Source organism: Podarcis tiliguerta (genome assembly GCF_965153285.1).
Source record: "Podarcis tiliguerta genome assembly, chromosome: 6".
Classification (NCBI taxonomy): Eukaryota; Metazoa; Chordata; class Lepidosauria; order Squamata; family Lacertidae; genus Podarcis; species Podarcis tiliguerta.
In genome coordinates, this window is record NC_139539.1 from 32,955,634 (window position 1) to 32,980,949 (window position 25,316).

Below are 25,316 nucleotides of genomic sequence, written 5' to 3' on the forward strand. Positions count from 1 at the left end.
AGAGACTCTCTGCATTCTTCTGCCAAGTCCATTTGCAATTGAGGTTGGCCTGTTAGGTGAAGGGGCATTGCCTCACTAACCTAAGCTTGCCTTCAGCCAGCCCTCCAGCTGCCTGTTTCTACTACAACAACTCTAGGTAATGGCAATGGCTATAACCTTCTTTCTCCTGAGTCCCAGTGTTGTCCCTTGCAGAACTTAGCAGGGACAAGGATGCAGACAAAGACAGAATTAGTTGGCTCTGCCTGTCAATGACTCTGGCTACACCCACTGTTGACCTGCCTGCCCTACCAGTCCCAACGGACCCCAGCACCACTGTCCATTTCCAACAGAAGGTGGCTGCTTTAAGCAAATATCTCTCACCGCTTGAATTATTGAGTACCACTATGGAAGCAGTCAATGTCAGATCCACTAACACGTGGCTAACAAGGGCAGCTGGCAGGGGCAAGTTTTTCACATTTGTTTTGTTTCAGGCTAGAGCAGCTGAAAAGCATTAGAATTAGGTTCCTTGGGGGATCTATCATGCTTTGGGCCCAGTAGATCCATAGATTCAGTTTTAGCGTGGGTGGTGCTGTAGTCTAAACCACTGAGCCTCTTGGGCTTGCTGATCAGAAGGTCAGTGGTTTGAATCCTCGCGATGGGGTGAGCTCCCATTGCTTGGTCCCAGCTCCTGCCAACCTAGCAGTTTGAAAGCCCGTCAAAGTGCAAGTAGATCAATAGGTACCACTCTGGTGGGACGGTAAATGGCATTTCTATGCACTGCTCTGGTTTCGCCAGAAGTGGCTTAGTCATGCTGGCCACATGACCCGGAAGCTGTATGCCGTCTCCCTTGGCCAATAAAGCAAGATGAGCGCCACAACCCCAGAGTCTTCTGTGACTGGACTTAACTGTCAGGGGTTCTTTACCTTTACCTTTTACTGGCTACCACTGATAGTAGCTTGTGCCCACCAATGGCACTCCTCTCTGATGGCAGAAGTTTATGGGGATTTTAAAATTTTGCTCTAAACTATGACTGAGGCCAAGCAATCCAATTTCTGCTAATGTATATCAGCAGCTTGTTAATGTCAACATAACATCAGTGTATCTTAGGATCCCATAGCAATCTAGGTGATGTAGATGGAAAATATATTAATGCCTTATTAATCATCATCCACTTAGTAATAATAATTTGTACAGTACTTTAGTGTTGGATTATCTCAGTAATCCAGGCGTGCACAACTTGCCACTCCCCAAGTCAAATGTAGTCTATCTTCCTTTTAAAACATGGTTAATTAAATATATTAACACCCCCATGAGTTAAGTAAGTAGCAATTATTGTAAATGTTCATATCAACAAAATGATTCACAAAGCACTTAAGTGACATGATAATACATTTATAATTTTTATTGTGCGAGGCTGTGGTCACCAAGAACTTTTCAGAAGTGGATCCCTATCATTCTCCACCCTGTCTAACTGGAGAAAGTGAACCACAACCTGCACATATAGACACAGACACACAGAGACAATTGGAAACTGAATAGGTCAATGGGAGAGACAGGAATTGAACCCACTCATGAGCCTACTTATTAGGTGGTTCCAATTTCTATAGCTAGCAAAGCTATAGAAAAGATAGGAATATAGTAGAAAGATAGGAACTGAACAAAAAAACTACAGGTGGTTTAGTTACTTCTAGAGCAGCAGATGGTGTGGAGGTAAAAAAATAAAATTGCACAAACACGTTGGGAGGAGGTGTCTCTCAGGCCAGAGGGGAAAGCCAAAGCAATGAAATATGATGGAGTGCCACCCTGAATGATGTATTGTGCACACCCTAGATCCTGCTTGCGAAATGCACTCATTCCAGTCTGTTACACACAACTGGAAGAGAAAAACTTGGATAACCAGTAAAAATAAAATAAAATATCGTCTGGATTTGAAATATTTCTTCCCTTCACTTTCATATTTTTCTTTGACACTTTCCCATTTCTTTCAGAAAGCACAGATGTCCAAGTGTCTATTTATTTATTTATTTATTTATAAAATTTGTTATTTTGTATGCTCTCTTTAATCAATTGATCCAAAGACAGCTTTGGCATAATTTAATCAGAATGTGAAAATGAATTCAGATAACGTTTCTTCTCACACTCACAAATAAATTTTTTTTGGTCATCTTATAGTGCAATCTATTGCATACTGCCCTGGTATCCACATGGCAGAATTGTTTAATATACAAAAACAAACAAATAAATAAACACCCCTATGTCTGACATATTGTCTGACACTAGCCTCAATCACAGGCAAGTTTTTAAAAAACCAATTTTTGTTCAACTGGCTGGTGTTATGAGAATGCATTTGACTCTGAAATTATCCAGTTCTGCATAAATCTCACTGCAAGGTGACTGGGGAAAAACGTTTCATGCTCAGTACAGATCCTCATTTATCGGTCTGGGTGGTATGATGCTTTAATCCCCAGATAAACAGACGATTCTCCTTCCTTCTCAGCTGGGCTGCAAAGAATTTAGCTCTCAGTGGCATCCCACGTCACTATTGCAGCTCAGCCAACCAGTTTCAGAGGATTCCCCGATGCAAGCAGTATGGGCAGAAGATTACAAAGATTTCCCTTTCCATCTCTCAGACTTATAATACTGGTGAAACAGGATTACCAGGGACAGTGTTATCACAGTACAATACATTTAGATGATGGCTATTTGAATGTTTTAACAGGATCCAATTTGCAGAGCCATGAAAAACAGCAGCTTTGTAACCTGGCCCGGTCATGGGAAACGCAGACAGCCGTGGATTTAACCAACACCCAACATCTCCCATTATTCTTTCTCTCTCCCACCTCCTTTATTACTCGCACAGCATGATTCTTCTCTCATGTTTGCCTGAATCTGTCTGACTGCAGCATCACCGACTTTGAGTTTATACAGTACATTGTTAGGCGTGCCCTCTGCAATGAGTAGCCGTCGTTCTCCCCAGCCTGTAAATTCCCTCGTTTACAAAAGATTTAACATGCTTCAGCAGTAGTCATTTCCATGACTAATTAAAGAAATATTTCTAATGAAACTAAGAAATACAGAAGCCGAGTGACACATGCAATGAGAGAAGATGTTCTCCTGAGAATCTCTCCCTAGGTTACGGAATGTAATACGCAGCAGAGTTTTGGAAAGCAATGATGCCCATTCAGTTAGCTTTATAGGAGGCAGAGAAACAGCTTGAAGCCAGTTTTCACATTGAATTTGGGAGACAAGAGAGTGTGCATGCTTACACTATGATCTGCATACACTTTGTGGCTGTGTGTGTGTGAAGAAAATGTCAGTTATGTGTGTTTCATTTTGTAGAATAGATCAGGGGAAGAAGGTATACAAAAAGAAAACTGGAAGGGAAGACATTGCACAAATTCTACCCTTTATCAGGCTAACAAATTTGATGGTCGAACCAAGCAAGAGATGTAGTGCAAAATTTTTTGTTCATTGCAGGTGCAGGACAGATATGCACTCTGTCCTGAGACTTATTGCTGAGCGCATGCTGTTGTTGCTGGGAAGGGGAGATCTTATGTTATGTTGTCGACTTCAATATCCCAAAGAGACAAAGCCAACATAAAAAGTTTCATTAATGAGAATGATCAAAGAATTGCTCAGAAGAGAAGGCAGCCTAAGGGAGAAACATGGTATGCAGTGGGGTGTCCTATTGTCCCATCATCATGCTCTCCAGGATAGGAAGTTCCCCCACAGCTGGTGATTATTTAGGCAACCCAGGTTAGTGAAGGATGTGGTTCTTCTCCATTAGGGCAATGAGATTCATCTTTGGAGGGGTGTGTGCTCTCCATCTTCCTTGTTTGTTTACGAAGGCTACTGTTTTTGTTTTGAGGTTAGTGAGAGTGCCAAGGAAACCAAGCTGAGCTGGCTATTTCCTGTGACAGGAGGAGGAGTGTATGAGAAGCAGCTTGGGAAGGCAGTGAAAACCATCCTTAAATGTGACTTACACAAGAAAGAAGAGAGCAGGAGTTCTGCAACAATCTGTCAGCGGGAGGCACGAGGTGGACTGCACACAGCAATACTGGGAAGCTGCTGGGCGGAGAATGCTTGTGCATGTAGGATTGCAAATAGGGACTGGCTCAGGATTGAGCCAGAAAGGCAGGGATTGATTTTGAGTGGCAGGACAGCCATCTCAGTACAGTTTCCTTGGGTGCCTGATTAGAAGTTAAGCACACTTGCCTCCACACTAGTTTCATTGCCGTTGTAATCTTAGACAGAGATAAAAATAAAGTTGTGGTTTGTTTCTAGTCAAGTTCTGGCGCCCCTCCTTTATTACTCCACAATGCTGCTTGCTCTGTTGAAACATTGCTTCTGCTTGACTCTGGCAAAATTCATGAGATCTTGACATACTATGTAATATAAATGCACAAATACAGCAAAAATATAGTTCCATAAACGTCTTCAAGCATGACCAGCAACTGAGCCTCAATTTGCCCCCCATGGTAATGAACTTGTAGCCTAGGCCAAGTCCCTGCTTTACATGACTGCCCCCACCCCAAATCTAAGCAGATGATTGGGATCTGAGTCAATATGTAGTTTTTAGAGTAAAATTGAGTTATGCTAAAGCTCAAAAACTACCAGGTGACTGTCTGGTGACATTAAATTCACGGATAATTAAAGACAGAATCCTACAGACCAATTTTGAGAAGAGGCTGCACATAGGCAACCAAAGAATAATCATACTTAAAGAAATTCCAGCTCGAATTTTGAGAGAAAAAAATAATTATAAATTTTTGATGGAAGCACTAAAAACACACGAGATCTGTTATAGATGGGAATACCCAGAAGGCATCTCATTTACATTTAATGGAAAGAAACAAAGATATAGACACCCAAGTGAGGCAGAAACATTCTGGGAAAGAAATAAGAAAAAGCTGAAAGCAAAGAGACCTGAACCAGATGATGAAGAAAAAGGAGCAGTGGGAGGACGAAGAGAACAGGATAAATATAATCTTAAGGACTCTAAATAATGCAGAGAAATGGATTTGATTTGGAACATTAATAGACTGAATAATAAAAAGAAGCAAAACAAAATAGAATATATTTTACAAAAACAAAATCTGGATATAATTTGTTTAGAGAAAACACATGCTGCTAGAAGACATAAAAGAGTGTTAATAAATAAAAGATCGGGTTTGGACTTTGTTTCTTCGGATGAAAGCAAAAAAAGAGGCATGATAATGTATATAAAAGAAAAACTTGAAACGGAAAAATATATAAGGACAAAAAGAGACGAGTGATAGTGGTACAGGTATCGTCACAAGGGGGAAAAATAGTAATTGTGGGGATTTATGCACCAAATTTAAAAAGAAATCGGAATTTTACAAAGCATTAGAGGGGGAAATGTTTGAATTTATGGACCAGAAAATAATATTAATAGGTGACTTGAATGGTGTTCTCTCCCTAGATATGGACAGAACAATAAGAAAATCAGATTCTAAAGAAGGGAGACTACCTATCAATCTTTTCAATCTGGTTGAGAATTTTAAATTGAATGATGTACAGAGATATAAACACTTGTTTGAAAGACAATTTACACATTTCTCAGAGCCTAATCAGTCTGCTGGAAGAACTCACTCAATATGGATCTCAGAAGAAATATTGATAAGAACAAGAAGGGCAGAAATACAACCTAGGACTCTCTCGGACCATAATCCAGTATATCTGGAATTAAAAGGACAGCAGAACTCAACATTCAGATGGAGACTAAATGAAAGCTTATTGGACAGCCAATTGACCCTGGAAAAGGCAGAAAAACTTTTGAAGGACTATTTTGAAATAAATTTAAATCAAGATACAGATATAAATGTGACTTGGGACGCTAGCAAAGCTGTGATGAGGGGCTTCTTCATACAGCAGAGTGCTTACAGGAGAAAAATAAGAGAAGAAAAAAGAAAAGGGGGGAAAAGGAGATCATGGAAGAATTAATGGGAAACGGGAAATAAATGATAAAGGCCACCACCCCAAATCTAAGCAGATGATTGGGTTCTGAGTCACTATATTCAACAACACATCATATAGCATAACAGTGACATATCATTCTTGTTTCAAATGAGTTATTGCCTTTCCAAGGAAGAAAGCTATTTTTGCTTTGTGACAGAAGAGCCCCACCACTGTGTCCAGTTGATTGGGTTCTGAGTCACTATATTCAACAACACATCATATAGCATAACAGTGACAAATCATTCTTGTTTCAAATGAGTTATTGCCTTTCCAAGGAAGAAAGCTATTCCTTGGTGACAGAAGAGCCCCACCACTGTTTTTCCCCTTGCCCACCATCAGCATCCCATGGTTCTTAGAGAAAACCTTACCCCATGTCCCCAGTTGTTGCTCCCTGTGTGAGCTTTGGCATAGTAGGAACCACGGGCTGTTCCATAGCTGTGACCATCAGCCAGACCATCGTACATGGAACCTGGAAGCAGAGCAAAAGAATTAGGTGTGAAAAGGAGGCACTCTGAATCCTGATTTGATTGAATATTTCAGTGACTGAAGTTTAGTCTCTCAGGAAAATAAATCTCCCCCCCTCCACCCAGTAGGTAAAGCACAACAGACTCAACAGTAATCAAGAAGATATGGATATGGCTGTACTAGGCACAATGTCTGCCCATTAACCTACATCAAGTGAGAACTAGTGATGGATCAGTCCTTGGCAGTTTTGCAGGTGTTTGTTCACACATCTGTTCCATCACACATTAATCTTCCAGTTTTAAAAATAATACATTTGCAAATTTCATATTTAAATTGTATTTAAACATGTTTTTAAATGTGGGCTATATTTTATTACAAAATGCACATATTTTATCTCAATGTGCACATTTCTTAATAATAATAATAATAGTAGTAATAATAATAAATTTTTTGTTTATATCCCGCCCTCCCCAGCCAAAGCCGGGCTCAGGGCGGCTAAAAACAATAAAATAATGCAACATTCTAAAATCATTTCATTATAAAATTAATTCAAATCAAATTGATGGCAACCATTGGACTAGAGTTCTGTGAAGATTGCCAGAGGAGGGAGTCAGGCTGTGCCCTGGCCAAAGGCTTGATGGAACAGCTCTGTCTTGCAGACCCTGCGGAAAGATGTCAAGTCCTGCAGGGCCCTAGTCTCTTGTGGCAGAGCGTTCCACCAGATCGGAGCCACAGCCGAAAAAGCCTTGGCTCTGGTTGAGGCCAGCCAAATGCATGTTGTCCTAAAATATTTCTTTTCTTTACACATCTGGTACATTTATTGAGCCAAAAATTATGTCATAAAATTCAAATAAATGCAAAATCTGAGGAATAATTATGTTCCAATCTCTGTGTTTTTCTTGGAGATATGAATTTGGCTGGTTCACTTAAAAATGAATGAAATTATCCTCCATCCACAATAAGAGCCAGTTCACATGACTCCTATCTTATGAAGAATTTTTTTTAAACAAAAAGCTGAATTCTGAATTTTTCCATGTTTTGAATTTGTACGGAATTTTGTTTTAGCTCTCAAGCCGGTCAGATGAGATATTAGACAACTCATCAAACTTGGTGTTAAGTACATGATAAGATTCCTCCCAAATGATGTATCGCATAGTAAATGGTGACTGGTAAATGCCATAGTATATTTCCAAGTGAGATTTCTCATGTCACTTCTATCATATAAAAACCCCACTTACAAACTAGGCTATTGACATGATATTCTGGCCCCAGAACACTGTATTTAGGCTAGGAAATGTGATTCCTGATGATATGACAGCCCTTCTGCTCCCCCCGCCCCCCCAACAGTTTAAATTGTACCCCCTCGAATCTGTGCCCCAGTTATCAAACAGCCCCTAGAGACCTAAAAGCTCAATACGAGTAACGCTGATAGGATTTATTCCTTAGTTTGTAAAAATAGATCTGCTTGCTAGCACATATTGTTGTCTCACAGAAGTCTGGAGTGGAGAAATGCCTGCCAATGAATTCTTACCAACTGCGCTCATTTACACAACTTTCACTTTGCTTCTGTTTGAATTTTTTGCACAGTGTACAATTACTGACCAATGCCTTCTTGACCTTCTTCATCCACAAAAATGGGAAGCTGTCAAAATGGTAATATTTAACTGTTAAGGCAGCATAATGTAAACTAATGTCCAAAATTATGAGAAATGGGGCATGCAACAACTGCTTCAGAGGAGGTGCACATGAAGTCAACAGTTAATCAAAGTCCATTGTATGCAATGGCATTTTACTCCAATGAAATGTTAAGTTAGGTCCATTAATTTCAACGAGTCTACTCTGAGTAAAATGTCGTTGACTACTATCCACCGAGTTTCAGTTATTAGTAATCAACAACAAATTAGCAGCAAAGTCCAACTCAGAATAGACCAATTAAAATTAATAGAACTAAGTAATACTCATTCATTTCAATGACTCTCCTCTGAGTAGGATGAGAATTGGATACAACCCATGCTCCACATAGGGTTGGGGCACCACTAATGACTACTTCATATGTGGCCAAACTAAATATAAAATTCTAAAAGAGAAACAAGTTCTATTTGTGGCCTCTAAGGTCAAACCATAGGCAAAGGAATGAAGTCTTCCTGGTGCATACATATGAAACAGCCCCAATGATGCTGCAAATAACTGTGGGTGATGTCCAGCATTAGTCATGCTCAAAATAGACCCACTGAAATAATTAAAGTAATTTGCATCCATTGATTTCAATGGCTCTACCCTGAGTATGACTTAATTGGACCTCGTCCTATAATTTAACACTCCTGATGCAGAAATTGTGTATTTGCTGTTGCAGATAATTGTTCCTGAACTGGAACAAATATCATTGGATCAATAGGGGGGAAATAATCATTGGATGCCCAAGCCTTTCTGCAATTAAGCTAATTGTGCATACGACACACAGCAATTATTTAGACCTGCATTATACTTCTCATACAAGTCTGAGTTTTTGAACAAGAACACAACATGATGCACAATTATGTCAGTTGTGAGTGGAAACACAAATAAATGTTGAACAGTTATTCAAATGTCCATTGAGGGGGGCGGAAACATGTCTTATAATGCCAGTATGTAAGAAGTTAATGGGACATCCATAAAGAGCTTAGTAAAGCAATATAATGTTTACTGCTTTGTTGTTTTATATATATATAAATATATGAGAGAAGCTGAGAATGTTGCCACACAACCTATATATATATAATTTAATTAAACCTTCAGCCATCTTTTGTTCTAGGAGGTTGTTCTTTGGCTGAGGGCAACCTTCTGGCCAACAGCAGAAGTGCTCCGTAGAAGGGGAAGAGAAGGTGGAGTTTCATTACAGGCTTAGCAAGTTTCTTCAGCCCAGAGCACTTTTGCACCAGCTTTTTGCAAGTGTATTATTTAGCTCTATGAGAACAGAGAAACCCATTTGAAATTAGACATGCTAGAAGGAGGAAGGAGGCTGGGTTAATTCCATTCTCAAAGTGCCTGGATGTACTATGCTGAGAAAGCCTGCGTGGAACGTTGATTACATGTAGTATAATGCTCCCAGGGCAAGGGCTAAGTATGGGCTAGTGATACTAACTGCTAATACTAAGCAGGTTTGGGTTGGGTCACTGCCTGCAAGGGAGACTACCTGGGCATTCTGTGTAAGCTGCCTTGAAAGGATGGAAGAAAAGTGGAATAGAAATGGATGGAATGTAGTAAAATAAAATAATGGAGTAGCTTCACAGTTTTCTGTGGCATTAATGTTTGTTGGGGAAACAGCTTGATGCTTTTGCTACAGAAAATATATAAAGGGCCTCCAAATTAGGGAAGGGAGAAATTCACACTTCTGAAAACTATATGCAAACTGAAACACAGCTATTCTTTGAAATTCATTCTCAAGATTTTGTAATGTAGTTCTTCAATCTAGAAATGGGTACACAAGTGTGTACAGTGGGGAAAGGTGCACAAAAATGCACCTATTAGTGAAAACTACACACAAAAATGCTTCATTACAGGGAAAACTGCATGGAAATATGTGCATATTCAGCAAAATTGCCCACAAAAATGTGCACTTAAATGATGATGAATTTTGGTGAGGCCTTAAAAAAAAAAGCATGCAGATGTGTTGAAATCAAACTTAATGTAAGAAAAACAAGAAACCGAGAGAAATTGAAATTGACAGATGTCTCCATTTCCTACAAATACAAAGTGGACACATCCAGGGATTCCTGACTCATTGCATTTGCCTGGCAGAAGTCTTCAAGCGCTTCAAGGAATGCATCTGACTTTCACATTTCACATACCCACAGAGCAAGCCCTAGTATAACTATAGGAAACACTACTACTACAGAAACAATAAAATAACTATAAGGCTGCAATCCCAGCCCCACTTACATGGGAGTAAGCCACACTGGATTCAACAGATCTTACTTCTGCACAGTCGTCCTTAGGATTATGCTGTAAACCAGGAAACTAGCTAGTTGTCTTTGAGCAAATCAGTGTCTCTTGCCCTAATTTCCTTCACTGGTTGCTGCTGTAAGGCAAAAATGCTGTTTCGGTATCCATTTTCTAGTCTGCAGTTATTCTAATGGGCACAGAACCCACTCTGCATTTTTCCTGCACGTGGAACTCTGGTGGGTTACCGATATTGCAGTTTAATTTGTAGTGCTGTATATTTTCTGAACATGATGCCCATTCACAAATATCTTAAACCCGATATAAATTCAATGCTAAAGCACATTGCCTTTGTGGGATGGGAATAGCGTCACAGGACCAGTATATAAAACAGCATTTTCTCCTTCTCTTGCTCTCTTAAGGAGTGTCTCCACCCCCATCGTTCAGCCTGGGCACTAAGGTCCAGCGCCGAGGGCCTTCTGGCGGTTCCCTCACTGCAAGAAGTGAGGTTACAGGCAACCAGGCAGAGGGCCTTCTCAGTAGTGGCGCGCACCCTGTGAAACACCCTCCCATCAGATGTCAAGGAAATAAACAACTATCTGACTTCTAAAAGACATCTGAAAGCAGCCCTGTTTAGGGAAGTTTTTAATGTTTGAAGTGTTATTCTGTTTTTAGTGTTCTGTTGGGAGCCGCCCAAAATGATGATGATGATGATGGATGATGAATTTATAGAAATAAATTGGCCTTATAAATCACACTCACACATTTCTTTGCCCTAGTCCTCTGGGAATAATTTTATAAGGCAAAACTCTTCTGATATGTATGTAGTGCTATAATCACATACAGGACTTTGTGTTCATTTCATCAGGTCCCCACAAGTAATCCACCAGGTGTCACACATACATGAAAGCATTTGGGTTCTCACCTAGTGAACCATGTATGGTCCCAACATGCAACAAAGTGGGTCCCATTTCCCACCCAGACACTGTCAGTGAGAACTATACTGGTTCATTCATAATCATCTTTCCTGTGTGCACCATAATGCCAATAGGGAGAAAAATATATGGCACAACTCAGCCCACTCACTTAGTTACTGTAATGCGTAATCCCTTGTAGAAGCAAGGTCTTTGATATACAGACAGATGCTTACAAGGTTCTGGAGTGCGGGAGATGAGGGTTGCTGATCAGTCAGATTTTACAGGCCCTGCCAGAACTGAAGGATGCCAGAGAAACCTAAAAAAGAAAACTTCAGCAGAGTAATTTCTGCTGTTCAGTTTCGTAGAACAGTGTAATAAAGCAATGTGCTGTGAATGTAAATATATGTCAAGTTTGCAGCACTGTGTAGGGATCTGCCCCTTAATAAGAAGTGCATGGAGGTGGCTGGTGCCATTTTGCAAAGTTGCATGTGTTAGGCCTGCACATATGTGCACTGTTCCCCGCCGTCACCATTCAGCTAAGAAAGCCACTCCAGAGAAGAACCCAACCCCCTTCCACTAAGTTGAGTCTTATCTTTTCTCCCACTTAACCTCTCAGTGTGGTATCCCATTGGAGGGGTGGACCGAGAATAAGATGTTAAAATCTAGACAAATCTTTTGCATACTGGCATGCGCAATCTGGATAGATGATGATGATTACTATTCTCATTACTACTATTATTGCTTTCTGCCTTATCTGTGAACTAAGATGGCATTCATCATCAGAAATGAGCAACCACAAAGCGTAACAACAAAACCAGAAACTAAAGCAGACAAACAACTTGATCCCTTTTTCAAAAAACATTGCTACTTGTTGAAGAAAGAGGCGATTAGCCTGAATTGCCAGAATTTCTGAAAACAAATATTGGCAAGCTGACTTGTGTTTGTACTTTGCAGCATACCTATAGCTCTGGATTGCTGTGTGTGTGTTTTATAAAGACGTGTGTCTATCCAGCTGGTTAACCTTATCTTTGAAATGGAAAGTGATAGACAAAGATTAAGCCACAGTTCATGTTTAGAAAGATATCAGCTGTCCAGGAATCCTGATGGTACTGAAGGAAAGGACACACATCTGGAATCTCACATGTAGGCATTCTCCATACCTTTCTGCACATTACTAGAATTCATTTTTGTTATCAGCTGACAGTAATTGGTGTTGTGAGACCAAGTATTTTGTATTGTGCAATCCTCTACTCATTTGCATGGGTCCCACTGAAGCCAATTGGGCTTACTTCTGAGTAGACATGTATAATATTGCACTGCAAGGCTCTCATGAAACCCCCAGTGGCCCTGCATTTTTAAAAACCTGGTTTAAAAAATCAAACATTTAATAGTAGCAACACAGTGCTATAGTGTGTTATTAGTGCATTTAACATGAAAAATGAAGAGAGGTGCACAGTGAGTGATTCATTATCCCAATGCATTTCTGAGTAAAAGAAAGATTGCAATAACTAAAAGCAAAAGGGACTAAAATGCAATGTGAAAGCAAAACAGGGTTGTAAAATATGTAAATGGCCAGCATTTGGGTGAAACAAATGTTATTTCTCTTTAAAAGTCCTAAACTATGCACAAATGTTCTGAGGCAATGAGCACTCAAAAGATGTTGATCTTTGAAGCATGTGACACACCCTAAGAGACTTTGACACTATTTAAATTCTTAACATATCAAAAAATATCTACAGTGGTACCTCGGGTTAAGTACTTAATTCGTTCCGGAGGTCCGTACTTAACCTGAAACTGTTCTTAAACTGAAGCACCACTTTAGCTAATGGGGCCTCCTGCTGCTGCCGCACCGCCGGAGCACGATTTCTGTTCTCATCCTGAAGCAAAGTTCTTAACCTGAAACACTATTTCTGGGTTAGCGGAGTCTGTAACCTGAAGCGTATGTAACCTGAAGCGTACCACTGTAGTTTCAGTCCTTCTATATGGATTTTCAGCTTAAATTATATGGTGTTGTGGATGTTCTACACAATTTTCACCTCATGCTACTTGCCTGTGTTGTTGTTGTTGTGGAGGAGTCATGAAATGGCATTACTATCTAAGGATCCCCCTCACAATTTGGGGAAGGGCTCAATCCCCAGCATCTCCAGGTAGGGCTGGGAGAGAACCCTGTCTAAAATCCCGGAGAGTCGCTTCCAGTTAGGGTAGCCATTACTGAACTAGGCAGACCGATGGCATGACTCAATATCAGACAGCTTCATACATTCCTAATCTGCACATGAACCATATAGCATTGACCAAGGTGTGCCATATTGTCTCCAAAAGTGCAGAGTCTGAGTTCATGTGCTGCAGTTTCATCCCTTGCAGCCATGATAGGCAGTATATCTACATTCCCAAGCATTAGTAAAGATCTGACCTCTTCTACTCCACTCTAGCTGTAAATCTGGAAGATACCAGTCGAAGAAGCACGATGATACTTTCTGTCTACAGTGGTACCTCAGGTTAGAAACACCTCAGGTTACAAACACTTCGGGTTACAGACTCTGATAACCCAGAAGCAGTACCTCAGGTTAAGAACTTTGCCCCAGAATGAGAACAGAAATCGCGCACTGGTGGTGCAGCGGCAGTGGGAGGCCCCATTAGCTAAAGTGGTACCTCAGCTGAAGAACAGTTTCAGGTTAAGTACAGACCTCCGGAACAAATTAAGTTCGTAACCAGAGGTAGCACTGTACTTAGTTCACATACTTCTTTTCTTTTTGCCTTTGTCATTAGTAACACTTTCCAGAAAAATAAACAAATACTTTATGGATTCCTTTCATTAATGTGAGGGGTTGCAAGTATCACCAATATTATTATTGTTCAGCATCTAAAAATTATACTAATCTGCACAATGGGGGTGGGGGGTGGGACACCTGCTTTAAAAATGTTACGCTTCATATGTATATACAACCAACTGAGAACTGAGTTAACCTACAAAGCCTAGTGTGTGTTGCAATGAATGCAAATACATTATATTAATGTGGAATGTCAATTGCACAAAGGGGAGGTGGAGATTGGTGGGGCCAGGTTAGCACTACAGAGCCACTACCATTCTTGTTGCATTATGGGTAAGCTTCAGCAAGACATGTGCACTTAATTTCCATTTATTTCAATGGTTCAAATTCCGTGGTTGAAATTTTCCCATGGTAGCTAAAGAAGCATTGCAAGTGCTTACATTTGGCCTGATAGATGTAAAAATATAAAGTATAATATATATGCTTAAAACAGGTAGCATACAGATTCACACTTCAGTAAGACAAGATTGACTATTGGCCAAATACTCATTTTACCAGAGTATAATATATATAATATTATACATATACAAAGTATAATACTTTTTTACCTTCAATATGTAAAATGAACTTAAGATGCCACTGATCAATGACAAGCAACTCCTTAAAAGAAAGGCTAAGAAAAAACCCAAAATACGACTTCCTTAAATTCACAAATCTTGATTTTATTCTGTTTAATAGCCATTTACATCATCGGAAGCTCACATTTATTGATTGACCAAGGCAAAATCCTCCTTCCCTCTCTCCTTGTACATTATGCAAACTGCCGTTGCTCACCAAAGATGCTATCTTGCTACCATGCTTTCCATTTGCAGAATTTCCATTTATCTGTCTTGTTCAACATTATCTACATTGTTCAACAAGCTATCTACAGTTAACAGTTAATCTAAAACCAATCATCATGACATCATGACACACACAAATGCTTCCTTTTATCCAGGGACTGTTAAAATGTCTATAAAAACTGAGTTTGTGACAGCTTTCTGAAAATTAATGGACTTTATTACCCTTACGAATCTATCCATTGAGAAAAACTGTGTTATTTCCTTTTCTACAATGACGTCAGTCACCTATGTCTACTCCAATGTAATAATTCTGTTCTTAGTTATTATTTTTACTTCTATGATAGATGCTCAATTTAGGCTTAATTTTGGATTCCACTTCTTTTGCACTTTATGTTGGCAACCTTTCAGGCAGGCAGGCTGCCAGCAACAGCTATTTCTCTGCAATTTCTTATCTGTGTTCCATCAGCATTCTAGAGAGATTGCCATCCAATTTTAGTAACTTACTGTTGCTCAGATGTTAGTTACACAACCACTTTATGAACTTTACATCCATCAAATACTATCCTCCCATAAATCATAAGTTTGCAAATGTACAATTAATTTGAAAAGGGTGTGTATCCCTTATCCAGCCTAAAAAAGAATTCTTTTGGGGTATTGGTATTTTCTGGACAACATCTAATAGAAGACCAATGCATGAAACCATTTTGTTTCTCAGGAACAGAAGGTCTGTGGGATTCATCTACAACTCCTAAAGGAGATTATGTTAGAAAGCAGATGACATATTTTCACTAAAGGTTTACTCAGAGTAGATCTACTGAAATTAATGGACCCAAGTTAGCTGTGTTCATTAATTTCAACAAGTCTACACTGCATAGGAATAGCATTGTGTCAAAATTGAAATATTGATTCTTTTAGAAAACATGCAATAATTTTATTGAATTTAATGTAAATTATAGAAATAAATACTTTGGGTTACTGCTCAAAACAAATGTTGATGGATTTAAGATACTGTGTTTTCTGTTTTTACTAGATAACATCCGCCTAGCTGATCCCACTAAGCCGTCATTCTTACATAAAAAGTAGACCTAACATAATAAACACAAATTCCAATTGTTGCTGTATTGGTATCCTGAAATGCCTTTTTAAACATGCAGGGTGCTTCCAGGTGGGTATTTATTGTGGGATGGCATGCTCTTCATGTGTGCAATTATTTTATTTCATTTTATTTTTTTGCGGCATCCATGCAACATTGTTGACATCAAAATGTCAGCAAGGACTTTTCCTCGTTTAATCCAGATTTACTCTTCCCAGTGGACAATCCAATAAATTATTTTAAAAGCAAAAAGATTGTGGAGTTTTTCTCTTTGTGACAGGAGTTTCAATTATATCTCAATGGCTGTTTAAAATATTAAGCTCTCATCTGGAAGCACTGACACCTTCTTCTCCGCACAGAGTTCTGTGTCTCTTTCCCCAGTGCTTTTCTTAAAACTGAAAAGCAGCCTTGGAAAGCTCTGGTTGGAAGCTGATGAATAATGAGGGAGGGACTGCTTTAACCCTTCCCTGCCCGCCATTTGTCCTTCAACCCCAAGTTCCTTTCCCATTCATATTGGAAAAGAAATAAGGAGTCAGTCACAAGGAGATGAGCAACTCAAAGGAATGATCCTTAGCATATCCCATAAGATCAGAAAACAGCTTGTCGAGAGGGGGCAATTTTTGGTAGACAAACTAAAGGAGTGGAATGGGGAAATGAATACTTCACTTTCACACTCTGCAGCTCTCAAATAAAGCCACATTAGACTGCTTTTTATTTTAAAAAGACAAAATTCGGCCTCAGATGCATATGTGATCAAAAAGAAAGAAAGTGTGAGCCATGTCTTTCAGAGTTCTCCTTGATACCCAAAGCCAAAGCTGAGAATATCTGATGTTTGATTCAATCTGTGCTGCAACTAACCACTCCTGTTCTCATAGACTAAGGTTGCTGGTACAAGCTTTTCAGAGCAAACCAAGTATCCCAAGTTTATGAAAGCCAACTCAGATAGTATTATTTTCCAACTTGGAAATCAATCTATTCGCTGGAAAAATTGTGTAGCTAGCATGGGATTTTAACACCCAACAAATGTGCTGGGTCATGGTGAATATTTTCTCCTCAGCACGTACATCAAGAGCAAATAATTTTTTCACCCAGTCTCTCAAACGTGAAAAAGTCATACGCAAAGTGTCTTTCCAGAAGTTCGCTGTTGAACTTCAACACCGATCAGTCCAAGCCAGCGCAACAAGGATGACAGCAATAGCAGCCCAGAACATCCAAGGGGCCTTGATCTAAGTAACTGTTATTTATCTCTTGAATAAAAATTGTCACATTTCTAAAAACTAGCTAAGCCACTTTCCCATAACACTTAACCAACCAACTGAAGTCTTAACTATAACAGAAGTTGCTTACAAATGATAGCCTTGGTGCAAAAGATATGAGTTACAAGGAGCACACTGTTTTATCAAACCCAATTGTGAATAGACAGGTGGCCTATTTAATCCCAGGAGGATTGTTTGGGGTACAATTATTTGTTTATAAGCGTCTTTAAACTGCCTGGAAAAAACCCTCTAAGTATTATACAAAATAGCATTAAACCAATAAAACAGTACAATAAAAACAGAGACAAAACATTAAAAACCCATAAAACCCTATTAAATAAAAACAGATGAAAACAGGAATTCAGAAATGACAGTCCAAATTTTGTGGGTCAGGGAACATTTGGATAAAAAGGTATATCATCACAGGAAGTCTGAAGCTGCTAACAGATGATGCTTTGTGTATGACGGACAGAAGGGCATTCTGCAATACAAGGCCAATGACAGAAAAAGCCTGTTTTGGGGTCACCACCCTGTGATATTTGATAGGGTCAGAGCCCCAAGTAAACTTTCCTCAGATGATCCAAGTGATCTTACTGGTCTATGAAGCAACAGGCAATCCTTCACGTAACCTGAAATCTTTCATGTAACAGAACATCAAGGGGTTTATATCCACACTCAGTTGTGCATAGCTTTGCTGAGTGACCATAGGCAAATCCTTTTGCCTTGCTATGCATAGAGGATACACAGAGGATAGCCTTTCCTGATAGAATCCTTTGCTATTTTGATCATGGAATATATGGATATCAATGAAAGAAATGCCAAAGACAATTGCTTCTTGTCACACATTACTTCACTCTTTGCTTTTAATGGAGTCTTATCCTTTCCGAAATGAGCTGAAATTTACAGGGCCATGGGTCTGGCTCTCAAGTCTGAGATATGAAGGACAAATTATCTCACACACGGATAAGATGTTAAGACACAGCTCCACAGTGTTCTTCAGCCAAGTGTCCTGCCATGCAGACAAGAGTGGCATGTCTTGTTGGCTATCCCTAAGGACCACCAGGGACATAATGCACAACTACCTGGCATTCTGCTTCATTTTAGAATTCTTAATTCACATAGTTAGTTGCTTCTCACAATCTCCCTACAATGAGTAGTTTTAAGTATAAATTCCTCAAGATGTGAGTCATGAAAATACAAAGTACATCTATAAATGTGGTTTTAGCCTGAATGATTCACTCCCAAAGATTTTCAAAAGCAGCAGCAGCAGCAGCTTGAAATCATGAAACTTCACTGTCTCATACAAAAAGAAGGTGTGTGTTAAAGTGCTCCCAAATTAGATTTTTAAAAACCTCATTCTTTGAATAACAATGTCATGAACTGGGGAGACAGAAGGCAAGGCTTTGGGGTTTGCTCAATAATCTTAGAGCACTAATTAAGAACAGTGATGTAAAAAGCACAAAGCCACACACTTTGCTTAATTGATATATGTGTGTATGTGTGTTTTTCAAGATCATTTGCAGTTTAAGGTATGCAGAAGTTGACACATGAGCTGTAAAATAAAAACCAGGGGGTGGTTAAATCCAACTAAGTTATACTTCTGGAGGTACTATTGAAATCAATAGACTTCGGTTATGTAAATCTATTGGTTTCAGCACGTCTGCTCCGTGAATGACTAATGTTGAATATTCTTTCACTGTCTGGAAAGTTACAGAGTACTTAGATCAGTGGTGCAAATAAGTAGTAACAACATTCTCTGTTTGACAGTCACAGCAGATCTATGGACATGCCTTTATTTCAACCAGACAACTTTCCTGCTGGGGTGCATACCATTTCCAATTTGTAGATAAATAGACTTGAAATGCTGTCAAGACTCCAGATAATATCAAACCCTTGGATCTAAGTTAAATTGTGCATTACAAATCTCATTGGTTTTAGTGGGAATTGCTTGACTTCTATGATTTCATGACTCTAAATTGGAATGGTTTCCTCTCCTGCTGAAGTCCATGGAATTTATCTGTGGTTAACTTTCGCAAAATTGTACCAGCCATTCACGATAGAATTACGGGAATCTTGAGGATGAAACTGGCTAGAAGATGTTCAGCTCCAACCTATTTCATCTCAAAGCAGAAGCATTTGCTCTTAGCACCACCTTGCAATTCCAAATCAACCTACACAATCCAAATCAAAGTCCTTCAGCTTAACTAGATTCCCATGGCCTATCTTGAAACCATTTTGGCACTAAGCTGCAAAACTACTGAGACCGGGAGCCCCAAATCCCTAGTTATCCCTCAAGATGTTGCAAAACTTCCTTGGTATCACCACAACACAAACCTGCCAAGAGAACCAAATGAAACCAGCTGTATTGACTCCAATGGACAATGCCCAATACCACACATTTTTAAGCTCAAAGAACCATCAGATGGGGCAAGCGCTGTACAGCCAAATTTCTCACACTCAGCGGTCATCCCTTGTTAATCAAGCAGTGATAGGTATTTACCTCGGTTGGAGTGTCCTGCTGCATTCGATGCTGATGAAAGGGAGGTCTTTTGCTTTTGCCGTTTCACCGTCATCATCACCTGCTCCTGGACCCTTTGTTTTCCTGTCCCCCTAGTTTTCAGCTTGTGATCCGAGGGCAACGCTAGAGTAGAATTGGCCTGGTCCTGGAAGCACTCATAAGCCAGTGCTGTTTTCAGTGGAGAAGGAGAGTGAAGCATGGTTGCAGATGGGGTGGCAGTGGGTGGGATGTCACCTGTCTCTCTTTTGCGACTTAAAAAACAAAACAGAAACAGCAGTACCAAAAAAAAAAAGGTCTTGTTTGGGTGTAGAATGTCAGGGAGCCCTCCTTGCCATACGTCCGTCTGCTGACAGCTGCTCTTTCCCCACACTCTGCTCTCCTGTGTGTGAGTGAGCAGGCACGCCCTCTGCTAGACTGGATATACAGCCTGAAGACTATGTCTGCACACACCCACTTCTGTACTCTGCTTGCAGATCTAAGGCAACACAAGACACTCATCCAGGTGCAAGAGAGCTGGTGACCGCGTTGCTGCTGCTATTTAAGTGACTGTGCTTTGAAAAGTTAACATAAATGTAGCAGAGGATTAGCAACCATGGCAGGTGGGCAGTGTGGGGTAAAACGTAACATCGAGGTTGCATCTTACATAATTTTATCTTCTCCTTTCTATCGCTGACAAAAATGATTGCTCTGAATAATTTTAATTTTGGCATGTTTCCCTCATTGCACCTGGTTAATACCTCCTACACTGAATAGGGATGGGCAAATCTGTCAATTGCAGTTTTTTCCTTTTTCCAATCTTGTTCTCCACATTTCCGTATCAGTTAGTGAATATTTCAGTCCTTGTGAACATTCAGCAGCATTTTACTGCAAGTTTATCCTAAAATGCATGTCTTTGCATGAAATTCTGCCTAATACATATATTTCTGCAAAGCCATTTCCCTTAATATAATGTATTTTTGTGTGCTGTTTTTAAGAATATATGCATTTTATGTTGACTTTATCCAAGTATATGCATTTTGTGTATACATCCATTGATTGGCTGAAAAACTGCTGCAAAATTTGGAGAAGCGTACATTTTGAATAATGGTTGCATTTTAGTTTGTGTATTGTTCTGCGTATTGCTTCATTAATCAATGCAAACTGAATTGAATTTCACCCCGTCCCTATCTTTGAATGAATCTTTGTTTTCTTTCCCATGCTCCAAATTAGGTCACTAATTAGCAATCAGGTGTTCCTTGCTAATCCACAAAACAATTCCAGACATATTGATTGCAGAGAGTAAAGAGGAACCGTGCCTGAATTCCACATGGGCTGTGCCATAAATGCTCTAAAACAGCTGCTGCAAAATGATCTTGAAAAAGAGTTATCAGCCTACTTTAAGGTTTCTGTGGGTGTCACTGAATCTTGCCCCCCCCCCCCACTATGCTTTCACCTGCTTAGGCTTTTGCCACTCCTGTGGATTTGGGGTTCAAAAGATCACTAAGAGGTCTGGTATAGTAAGGGAAAATTATGCTGTGTCCTGCTGGGATGCGCACTGAGTGAGCAGGAGGCCTCAACCCTCCACCAGACTCCCAGCAGAAGGAGCAGGATGTGGCGGCAACAGCAGATATCTTATTCTCACTGTGGGGCCAAAGTGGGGCTTCATTTGCTTCTACAGAACATGTCCAGTAGCATTAGAGTAAGAAAAGTGATGAGGTAGCTTTTTAGGTGATATGCCAGTGAGGGGTGTGGAACCACATTGTATGAACTGAAAGTAATGTTACATACACACTGCACATTTAAGAGTACATCCAAAGTGTATCCCCACCCAAAGAATTCTGAGGTTTGCTGAGCTAAGGGTGGCTGGGAACTATAAATCTGTGATGGGGTAAACTGCAATGCCCAGCGTTGGTAGGGCATACAAGGCTCTGGTCATGGAAGTTAGAGGATAAGGGCTGGAATGACCAGGCAGTTATCCATCAATGCATCATATTAATTACAGTCTGGTCCCTCTTTTAATTCAGACTGCTCTGTGGAACACAATGGATGCGCCTAGTGTCAGAGCGCTCCGTTTCCATAATTTTTATACAGATTCCAGCACCCCAATGTTTATAAAACTATGGGTTGAAAAACTCAGCTATGTATACCTTGGCTCCAACAATGCTCTGTAATCTCTTTCCAAAAACACAAAACACTTTGTCTCTAGTGGCAAAGCTAATTTTGTTTCTGTTTTTTCATCCCATTCCATCTATGAATAAAAATAAGCTCCCTACTGCTTAGGAATGAACATTGTTTGTTCACTAAATAGATTCAGCAAAAATATGCTTGTGTATCTAGAGGAAAGGGTCATAAAACAAACTCAGATGAAGGATTATGTGCATATTGTTTTTTAAAATTATTAGAACTTTCCCTTGATTTCCTTGTTTTTTTGTAAATAGGTTTGAGGGTTTTCTCAAGTGATGTATCAATTCTATGAAACAAACAAACAAACAAACAAACAAACCATGAACTAGGCATTAATATGTTAGCATGAAAATGTAGTATATCATTATATGTATTATGTTTTTAATATACATTGTATTAAATCTATAAATAATCTTTTAGAAAGCAAAAAAGGTGGATTTGAAGGCTCAGTTCCTCACCTTTGTTTGTTTTTGATCTCTATACCTGCCCAAATTGCTCTCAGAGTTGCCTGCAAGTAAGTGAATACAATAAAATACTTTTGCTGAAGGTAAGTGATGAGGAATGGTATATTTCAGTGACCTTGTTTGCATGTCATGGTAAGCCATAAATCATAGCATGCTGAGCTCAAGCAAATGACTTCTACTTCACTCTGCCCCACTTATCCCAAGTTGCACTTGGAAAATACAAGTCATAATCCCTGGCGAAGCATTATGTCCAAACCAGGTCAGATTGTGGTCAGACACCATAGTCATGATCCTTATTTCAGGCATAATGTTCAGACAAAAAATCATGGCTTGTTTCTCCACAGCATGAGCAGGAAGGAACAAAACACCCCAACATTTTCATGGTAATCCATTAACTACAGTTTATGGTGATGTGTGAACTGAGCCAATAAATTCACACTGAAAGAGAAATGTTCTTCCATTAACTACTATGTTGAGCTAGAACCTAAGTTCCTGCCAAGTTTACCTTGTTCATCTTTATTTACTGTGGAAATTTGCTCTTGATCTGGCAACACTATTCTAGGGCTGGCATGTGTCCTCTTTTTCCAGGACACGACCTCTTTTTCACGGATAAAATGTCTGTCCGGGTGGATTTTTTAAATCTGCCAGAATGTCTCTGGTTATACTTTCTGGATGAAACTTAGACATAACTGGTGGTTGAAGACTTGCTTTCCTCTTCTCTGTTCCTGTTCCCCTCAGCAATATATCACAGCTTCTATAGCCTACATATAGTAGGGGTATTTAAAATGAGAGTCATCGTAGTGTCCTCCTTTTTGCTCTTCAAAATATAGCAACCCTTATTATGCAAATCAAACTTGGGCTTTCTTGCTTTCCATTGTAGCATTTGTTGTTGGCACCCTTTGGAGGTGAAGCCAAACTGTTGGAAGTTGCAGCACCTGCTGTGGCTGTAGAGACTGATGCAGGAAAGACATGTTTTGTGGCAGCTGCCGCAGGTGAAGGCGTCCGGTTGTGCTGCTGCAGATGCACCATGGCATTCCTTCTCCCAGAGGTCATTCCTCCCCTGGTCACTGCAATGGATACATGACTTGACTGTTGAACACATGCCTTAGAATACCTGCTCCAGTCATCTGGACCTATTATAATACAGCCAACATATCTCCTTGCTTTGATCTTGGAGAACTAGGCAATGATGATGGTTGGTGAGCCAGTATGGTGTAGTGGTTAAGAGCGGTAGTCACGTAATCTGGGGAACCGGGTTCGTGTCTCCGCGCCTCCACATGCAGCTGCTGGGTGACCTTGGGCCAGTCACACTTCTTTGAAGTCTCTCAGCCCCACTCACCTCACAGAGTGTTTGTTGTGGAGGAAGAAGGGAAAGGAGAATGTTAGCCGCTTTGAGACTCCTTAAAGGGAGTGAAAGGCGGGATATCAAATCCAAACTCCTCCTCCTCTTCTTCTTCTTCTTCTTCTTCTTCTTCTTCTTCTTCTTCTTGGTGGTTATGCTTTGCTTGTTTTCTCATGTCAACAGTAATAGTCAGTGCCAAACAATTAAGTAGCTATTATAATGACAAGTATGTGTCACCTTCTTTTTATAACCCATGCATGTTATCCTTACACACATATCAACTCCCCTTCAGAACAGAACACCCTGAACCTGGAACAGAAATGCAGAACGACTCATTTCAACCAGTTATTTGCTGAAGTGTAACAAAACATGAGATATAGGAAGTTTTCTTTTATTTAATGACCACAATAAAACTATTGCAAAGAAGTAATGAGGTAAGGTTTCAGAAGATGAGCAGACAGATCACAGATGAAATTATTTTGCTTCATTTGCATCCATGAAGAGGTTACAATTTGGGGGAAAGACCCTCAAGTAGTGACTAATGTAGATATGGGCAAAAGTTACCACCTTCAGAAGATAAGAAAAACCTGCAAGAGCAAAACAGCAAATAAAACTAAGGTCAAGAACCACCTCAAGAGGAGGGTTGCCAATTTTTAATTCAAGATGGTTTTATGTATGCGTTTTCAAACTTCACCAGCTGCATGGCAGGGACAGCCTCAGCAGACGCAACTTTTTCTGTTCAGGGGACTTCCGGTGATGGACCTCTTCATGTAGCCTGGCAATAAAATTGCACATAATCAATTCCTCTTGGCAACTGTTAGACTTGTTCATTCTCAAGGTCTACGGTAAGCCTCTGATCACGATTAGTGTTAAATGCTTCACAGTGAATCCATCCCTCAGGCAGCAGGAGTTTGTGGAGGTGGGTTGGTTGCCTGAGTCTAAAAAGGTGTTAATTAAGAGACTAGATGGAGCTTTAAAAGGAGAGTTGCTGCAGCTTTTCGAAGGAAACTTGGATGGTGGAAGTCAACACCAGGAGGAATTTGAAGAAGCCACAGCTCAGGTGCTCAGTCTCGCACATGCAGCATGTTGTGCACTCGGTACAACAGGATAATGCTGTGAGTCATTCTGCACGCCCTGAAAACTAGGGACACACCCTGAGCACCAGGCTTGTTCAAAGCATTTTTGTTCTGCGTTTCTGGGGCTCTGCCAAGCCATTGATTGCAATCAAAGGTCTTACTGGTCCTATTTTCCTGCCAAAATGCTTGAGATCTTAAGCTGGAACTTGTCAAAACCTCTCAGAGTGGTGGAAACTATAAATCTTCCGGGAAAACCATCGTTTATGTTAGGGCAACATTTTAAGGAAGGCTGCTGTACTGCAGTCACATCCTAATCTACCACAATCTTACCTAATTGAGGGAAATGGATTGGCTATTCAGTGGGAGACATGTTGGGCAAAGGTGTGTTCCACTAGGTGGAGATACATCTCAAAATAAACACAGGTACCATATATTGCTAATTAAGAAGTTAAATGTAATAAATCAGAGAATTACAAAATGGGAGTTTAAATCAAATGGGTCTCTAAAGTAGCAAGCAAGTAGAAAGCCAGTCA

General features: G+C 39.9%; 1 protein-coding gene across 1 annotated transcript in view; it reads right to left on the reverse strand.

Moving 5' to 3' along the window:
* Positions 1 to 20,237, reverse strand: part of PKP1 (plakophilin 1) — a 46,036-nt gene extending 25,799 nt beyond the window's left edge. The window contains exons 1-2 of the mRNA XM_083444355.1: positions 19,721 to 20,237; positions 6,327 to 6,427 (exon numbers count right to left, since the gene is read on the reverse strand). Of these exons, the coding sequence (XP_083300481.1) occupies positions 6,327 to 6,427; positions 19,721 to 19,937 (318 nt within the window). The 5' untranslated portion in view covers positions 19,938 to 20,237. The remainder of the gene's footprint in view (positions 1 to 6,326; positions 6,428 to 19,720) is intronic.
* Positions 20,238 to 25,316: the final 5,079 nt, after the last annotated feature.